At 44.5% G+C, this 7,637-nt stretch overlaps 1 protein-coding gene across 1 annotated transcript; it reads left to right on the top strand.

Annotated features, from left to right (window-relative positions):
* Nucleotides 1-254: 254 nt before the first annotated feature.
* Nucleotides 255-7,589, top strand: LOC136432617 (pinopsin-like). Its single transcript, XM_066424029.1, has 5 exons — nucleotides 255-683; nucleotides 3,810-3,991; nucleotides 4,448-4,597; nucleotides 5,105-5,338; nucleotides 5,735-7,589. Exons 1-5 carry the CDS (start codon nucleotides 320-322, stop codon nucleotides 5,930-5,932), a joined length of 1,128 nt encoding a protein of 375 aa, XP_066280126.1. The 5' UTR covers nucleotides 255-319; the 3' UTR covers nucleotides 5,933-7,589.
* The last annotated feature ends 48 nt before the right edge of the window (nucleotides 7,590-7,637 follow it).

The following is a 7,637-nucleotide window of genomic DNA, read 5'->3' as shown; positions in this document are numbered from 1 at the left end:
TTCAAAATGTAAGATTACACCAGTAGATCTAGAGACAATGATTTGGCCTATCGGTAAGCTTTGTAATGGTCCGATTTTCACTTCATGGCTCCACACCGACTTTTGCCCTCATAGTCCTATTTCATCATATGACGATGCATTTGAAAAGATGTGATTACTACGTACTATGTTGTCTTGGCGACAGTTTCTTTTTTAATTTTTCACGCATGCGTGCCTGACGGAGCGCTCTTGTACGAGGCAACAGTTAGCCGGGAGGTCTGTGCGACCGGTTCGGTCGCGTGGGAAGGTGCAAGAGTACCTGTTAGAGGGTAGGGTTCCAATGGCGTCGGCGGGACAGAACGGGACGTTTTCAGCCATGGACACCATGGCACCGACACCTGAAGCTCTCACGTCCGACCCTACGACTCCCGCCTACTTCACCACCGAGCAACACCTCCTCATGGCAGTCTGGCTCGGCTTCATCGGATCGTTCGGCTTCGTCGCCAACCTCCTGACGGTCCTGGTTTTCTGGTGCTTCAAGTCCCTCCGCACGCCCTTCCACCTGTACCTGGGCGGCATCGCGCTGAGCGACTTGCTGGTGGCGGCGCTGGGGAGTCCCTTCGCCGTGGCGTCCGCGGTGGGAGAGCGGTGGCTATTCGGCCGCGCGGCGTGCGTTTGGTACGCCTTCGTCAACTACTTCCTCAGTAAGTACACGGATTGTATGACTCTGAATAACCATAGTATACACAAAGACTAACAAACATACTTCAAGCTTGAAGCATCACAAAATCTACTGAAATGACGGAGATACATATATCATCTTCCTTAACCTTCATGTTATGTGTCCTAGATAATGTGCTAGATAATAGACCATAAATGACGCATGTTTGTTCACAAGGTTTCCTTGCCATGCGCGCCATCGAAATATATACCATTATCACAGTTACATTTACATACATGTCGTACTGTTGTGTCCATTGAAGATCAGATTTCTTCCTTTTTTTACAACTTTTAAAAGTACTGTACTGAATGTATCAAAATTGACCAGAATGGTTCTGCCTAGTCGAGAATAATAGACATTGTCACCATGATCATACATCTATCTGTTCATAATTTTGAACAATGCAGATGAACGCGAATATTTCAGTACTACGATGTCAAGTTAGCTGCAGTCATCTGATATCATGAACACATTACCCTTTTGTGTAACACAAGGCAATTAATTATAACAGCATCACCGAACGTACACCTCAGCTGAGCCGCTACACATTAGCGCTCTTGTAGTCAACAAGTGACCCATTACTCAGCGCTTTCAATGAAATGAAACTCGTTTTACTGCGCTGATGACCACAGATGTTCTGATTTGTGCATTGCTGTAATTGGCTGCAGATGGCTCCCCGAAATAGCGCGTCCTGCAACAGGTCCCAACGATCAATAGATGTATGGCCGTGCGGTTGACTTTCAAAATTGCCCCAAAACTAAGCTCAGCTCAACGTCCGTCTTCTGCTTGCTGTCAAATTCCGAGAGTTGGTAACGTTAGACACTGACGTCTCGACTTTTATGTTGACTCTATGTATTTTTATACGTCACGGGCCCGACATGTTTTCCACTAGATCTGTTCTGCTCTACTTCTTTCCTGTTGAACGATTCCCACGCGCTTTCAGATTCAGTCGTAGTTATATGAGTAAACGTATCAAAGCTGGGCAGGAATATGTGTGAAATATTACAAAATTACCCAATTCTAAATTAAATTTGCCTTGAAGCCGTAAGTTTTTTTTCGGTCCTGGCCTGCTTTACTAAAACAATTTTTTGTAGCGATACATACGCTGGAGTATACCCTGCAAATAAAACGGGGGCCTTAGAATATGACCCGGTTTGAACTAGATTCTGATTCGTGAGTCGTTCGTTCAAAACATCAGGCGCCCCAGAATTGAGTTAACTTACAACTAAGTAATTCGGCTGAGAAAGGAGCAAGCCTGATCAGCTACAATTACCGCTTCACAGCGCAAATAGCCACAAATTGACGAGATATGCAAATTGATGCCATTGGGCCCAAGGGGTAGTTCAACGTTATACATATCAATCCATTCTTTTAGAAACGTTTTGTTTTATTCTAGAGACGACGAGAAATGACCTCGTTATCCCCGATGAAAAAAGGACCAGAGTGGTTGACGCGGGCTGTAGTGCAAAGTCTTTTCTTGAACGATGTAGTCCCCATCTGACCCTTTGGTGTAAAGAACAAACCGGAAAAGTATCCAAATAGGGTGAGGAATTTGCCTCGATCGCCTGACAAGAATCCGAATGACAAATCATTCATCATTGAGACAATTCCTTCAAGTATCGGTTTGCTCACCTTTTTTTTTCCTCCCGTGTCCGTGGAATTGGAACGTTTCCGGACTTTGGCCTTCTCCAAACGGCACCCTTTGACCTGAAGTTGGCTTCTGTCAGAAAATATCGGCTCACAGTGGTAGATATGGAGGCTTGGCTGAATTGTTTAACTTTTGTATTGTATTGCGTGCCAAGTAAACCGCCTCATGGCGTAACGCATCAGGTTTGTACTGAACAGTACAAGCTGCATACCCGGACAGATTTACCTTATCCACTCCCACCGGAATGGACCCCTATCTTTTCCCCAAAAAGTGTGGTGGTTTTTTCACGTGCTCGAGGTGTGGCTCTCCTCAGGGACGTCCCCAACCGAAGCCAGGTGTGGGACGGTACCGTGTCATCCCATACTCAGCTGCCTTTACAATCATTCTGTAGGGGTAGTAGTGGTGAAATTGGCATTTACTGATCGTAAAAAGTCCCAAAATCGCCATTATTTGCCTGCTTTCCAATCACCCGAGCACAATTAGGGTCAATGACCTCTGCGAACCAAACATATGAAAAATGTGACAATGTAATTACGTTAGATGCTTATACCACTACACGCAGAAGAAAGGGATTATTCAGAAAAGTATCGAGTTTTAATTTCCTTGAGCTTAAGTTCGTGTGAGGAATAATTTCACGAAAGCCTGTTGAACCACCCTTCGGGCATGTAGACAGATACTCGGCACGAACGTTGGTCATTAGTACAATGGTCACGTACGTACGTTCGTACAAGGCTTTTCCGCAGGACAAGCTGGTTCTGTAAAGCCTGACAATAGAGCGAATCTGAGTGCTTCCATTGCCGCTAATGGCCCCACAGCAATTACCAAGCGGTCTTTATAGCTTTTCCTCTTTCTTTTCTTCCGTAAGCGAAGAAAATTAAACGGAATGCTTCTTGCAACTGGCTGAATATCATATGGTTGGTGTTTCAGCTGAACCTGGGCTGTATCGACTGTAGCTTAACCTTAAAGATCCAACGCACCGAGACGCTGACTACACTACTTAGATGTACATCAGCAAAGAACTACAATACTGGCATTTGTCAGTCTTGCCAGCGAAAATTGCGACGTTTCCATCAGCTTTCACAAATGCACATTCTAATGAGCGTTAGAGTACCCAAATGCATTACAGCCCCAGTATCTGATGCTATCTGCTGAAATAATGGTATGCCCGAATTGCAGATGTGGCGGGAATGAAGTCAGTCGAATTCGACACAAAAAGTAGTTACTATCTATTGTAAAGTGACCCATGTGCTACTTTTGGTCGCTACTGCCGATGGCTAGGAATTCGAAAATCCCTTGCCTACATATGACTTATCCGTCCAACAGTTTATACCTTCATTCGTCGACTAATGGATTTAACCTCCTTGCCTCTACCCTTCTCTTTCATCTATAGACCAGTAACAGCTTTTAATCATTAATCCAATCATCTTAGTTGATCCTGGAAATCCTTGTCTGCCCCCACAGGTATCGTATCCATCGTTACCATGGCAACCATGTCGTTCTCTCGGTACTGGCTCATCATCAGACCGCAGTCCGCTCCACGGCTGGACTCGCTGTTTGGCGCATGCGTGGTGAATGCCTTCGCATGGTGCTACTCGTTCTTCTGGACCATCATGCCCGTCCTGGGCTGGAGCCGGTTCACACAGGTACGCGCCAGAAAATCTAAATTCTTATATCAGAAGAGGAACTTCTAAGAGTAAGACCGTAGATTAATGAGATACTATAAAAGACATTTTATGAACTAACCAAATTTTCAACCAGTCCCCTAGTCCTATTCAGGATAACTGAGGACCGAGTTGTTCAGAACACGTCACTTTCCGGAAGTGAGCAACCGGTCAAAGGTGGTAGGTAGTCGGTAGCGGCCCCCGTCACAGTTCGATGAAGATTGTTCAAGTCACACTTTCGGGAGGCGACAAGTCATGAGCAAACCGGGCCTCCGTTATCCGGGAAAGGGCCAGATGACTGGTCGGAAGTTTGGTGTTAGAAAATAGTTTAAACTTTTTTCATAACGTCGCATACCAACAAAGATGAACATCCATGTTATATCAGCCGTAACTAAGAATTGGCCCTAAAATGTTCTGCGTACTACCACATGTCATCAGGTGGCGGCCATGACGGTGTGTTCCCTAGACTGGGACCACCACACCCCCATGAGTAAGTCGTACATCCCGGTGGCTTTCCTGACCTGCCTGCTCCTGCCGCTAGGTGTCATTATCTTCAGCGTCGTCAAGACAACCATGCATCTGCGACGGGTAACTTTTTTTGGATCCTGTTTCTTCTAATAATACTACAGTCACATTTCCAAATGGATGCCCCGCCGGGTAGTTTATGGACTTTTTGGGGGGGGGGGCTCCCAGCAGCTGACGGACTATTTCTGGGCAGGCCCTGTTGATTCAAATTTGCACTTGAAATATACGCCGGATCAAAGCTCTGACCTAATCATGAAAACATCGACGGGTTCCCTTGGAAATGTGACTGAAGCATTACCGATCAAAGTTGCAAATATCTTGTTTTCACAACAATAGTCGTATACAAACACTTGAAATTACCCTGGGAGACAAGACAACTAGCGGATAGTGGGGGCGTGCGGGATCGTGGGGATCAGCGGGGGGTAGCTGGACCGGTAAAACTCGGGCGCGCGTGCTGTGGGTGATCGCGCCGAATACGGGGTCTGGTCTCCCAGCATAACTTGAAACTTGTTAATATAAATCTTCAGCTACATGAAGTATGTACATGTTGTCACTGACTGTTCTCTGCAGGCTGCGGAGGTTGAGGATGAGGTTCCCAATGAGGTGAGGGTCGGGCGTAAGACCATGAGAATCACCCTGGTCATGGCCGGCTGCTGGCTGGTCGCCTGGCTGCCGTACGCCTGCATGGCACTCGTCATCGCCGCCGGTGGACACGTCTCTCCTACCGTAGAAGTCCTGACCACCAAGTTCGCCAAGACAAGCTACATCGTGAACACCATCATCTATTTAATCATGGAGAAGGAGGTGAGATTTTTAAGCTTTCTTTAGCTGGAGCTGTAATAACGATGTTGAAATCGGCGCCATGGTCATGATTCTAATGGTCCATGTTTAAATAAACACGTCTTTGTGTACAATTCAGTGTCCTCTGGATATGGAATCAGCACCAAGGACAGTTCACATGTTAACTCAGCCTGGCTTACTGTAGGCTGTGCGGGCTTAGATCTGCCAAACGAACAATACTGCAATGATAATGATTTCATCAACAAACAATTCTAGTATCTTTTGTGTAGTATTACGTTGTATATGTGATTGATTAATGAAAATCTTTACCAATGATGCCGATCGTCTCATTGCCAATGAGACTATGTAAAATAGGGGCGGCGTAGTAGAACACGTGTTAACATGTACGTCCTTTCACAGTTCCGCAAGAGTCTGGTGCTCCTGCTGTTCTGCGGACGAGACCCGTTCGACATCCAGGTGGATCAGCCGGCGTACGAAAAGGCTGACGTGTACGTGGAGCGGCTGGTGACGGCGGAGCCCATGGTGGAGATGGAGCCTGTGGACCTCCGTCCGCGTCAGCAGGAACCTGCCAGGGAACCGTTCGGAACTCCGCTGTGAGACCCACAACTCCGATGTGACACCTATTCTGTTCATCTCCAAATTCTACTTTACTGTTCGATGTTTCAATTTGTCTTATCAATATAAAAATCTAACAACAGGTTCATCCCAATGTGACTTGAATGTTGTTATATGATAATAAATGTTTAAAAAAATAAGAAGCTGGTCCATGATATCCAACTAGATCATGTTGTGGATTGCAATGTCAGTGGCAAAGAATTTTTCATGTTTATAGAATTTTCAACATCCAAACATGAGCCAAACTAAAAGGCAAATTATAATATAGTTGCACACTGATGTTTTCCTCAACAAGCCTATGAAATGTAACTGTTCTAGATACGTCGTAAACGTAAGGTATCCGCCGATGTTTGTGTGCCAAAGTGAATACTAACTATAAACATCTAACTTGTCGTCCCATACATCAGAACTGCAGGTGCGTAGTCTTATTCTGCTGTTGGTTAGAGCTCCATACATCAAGGAGAGCTTTTATCCAAGCAGATGTGCCAAATGTAAGAGGGCCTGTATGGGGGGTGTCCAGGCAACGCTTCACATGAGATTATTAGGATGGCCAGAAACGCTTAACGGTATAAAAACTTCAGGAGGATCGGCAACTCATAATGGTCAATTGAATTGTTCTTGCAAAATGATTTAGGAATGAGTTTATTGGATTGTTCCATTGTATTCAGAGGGGAGTGTCAACAAACACCGACACAATCCTTATGACTTTTGGACAACCTGGCGCTTGACATCACAATACAAATAATTTGTCAATGCTAAACATCGAATTAGAGCGGACGGGCTATGGTTAACGGTGAATTATTAAAAGTTGCAACTGCATACGCCTCATGGAAAAAGGCATGCAGGCGCTCATGTAAACCTTCGAATAAGACTTGTATCTGCATACAGCAATATGCTGAGGTTTCAGTGAACACCTAGCATTTGATATAAATCAGATCAATGTATTCTTTTTCTATCAATTCAAAGATCAACGTTCTAGCTGTTGTACTACATACATGTGTTTTACATACCAAGATTTTCCAATATCTATCTATTTGTCCATGCCCCAGCGCTCCTGATGTAAATTGCCTAAATGAGTGACTACTGTTGTTCTAACGCATGTGATGGTAAGTGCTGATGGCAAGGTAGTCCTGTAATGCATTAGTGAGTGTGACGCGCCATAAACGGTCGCGTTTGTTCCATTGTGACCTGGCACGTATTGTCCTTGACAATCTAGTTACATTTTAGTCCTGAATGCCACCTGATGGTCTTCCCTGTCGCATACCAATTGAAGAGCATGGCAATGCATGAGTTTTGTGTTATCAGACAAATTGTACATTACTTATGCATTGAAATGCCTGGTGATATCCTCCTTATTTGTGATGTTTGACTGTTAATTCGATGTGTGGGCATGAATTCATGGTACTAGGGGTTACACCTGACTAAAGAGGCTACAATAACAGTAACAATCTAAAATATGAGAAACCTGCTGAAATGTGAGAATTATAGAAAAAATGGTGTTCTAAACAAAAATGACATTGAAGACAATTGTGTAGAGCTATACAATTTATGAAGCCAGAGGAAACACAAAATACAATTGGATTTCATTTTTCCTTTGTATTGTGTATGTAATAGATGTATATGTATATGTTTATGAAAAATAAAGGTAAAATTGTAAACTCCAGACATTGTCAAGGTGGGATGGCTA

The sequence above is a fragment of the Branchiostoma lanceolatum genome, chromosome 4 (assembly GCF_035083965.1).
Source record: "Branchiostoma lanceolatum isolate klBraLanc5 chromosome 4, klBraLanc5.hap2, whole genome shotgun sequence".
NCBI classification, from domain to species: domain Eukaryota; kingdom Metazoa; phylum Chordata; class Leptocardii; order Amphioxiformes; family Branchiostomatidae; genus Branchiostoma; species Branchiostoma lanceolatum.
This window is presented reverse-complemented; position numbering and strand designations above follow the sequence as displayed.

What these genes read in the sequence shown, in the direction of transcription:
- LOC136432617 (XM_066424029.1), top strand. Translation starts at nt 320, where the DNA reads ATGGCGTCGGCGGGACAGAACGGGACGTTTTCAGCCATGGACACCATG. An exon ending in GCTGGAGCCGGTTCACACAG is followed by an intron (nt 3,992 to 4,447) that starts GTACGCGCCAGA and finishes ACATGTCATCAG; the next exon opens with GTGGCGGCCATGACGGTGTG. An exon ending in ATTTAATCATGGAGAAGGAG is followed by an intron (nt 5,339 to 5,734) that starts GTGAGATTTTTA and finishes GTCCTTTCACAG; the next exon opens with TTCCGCAAGAGTCTGGTGCT.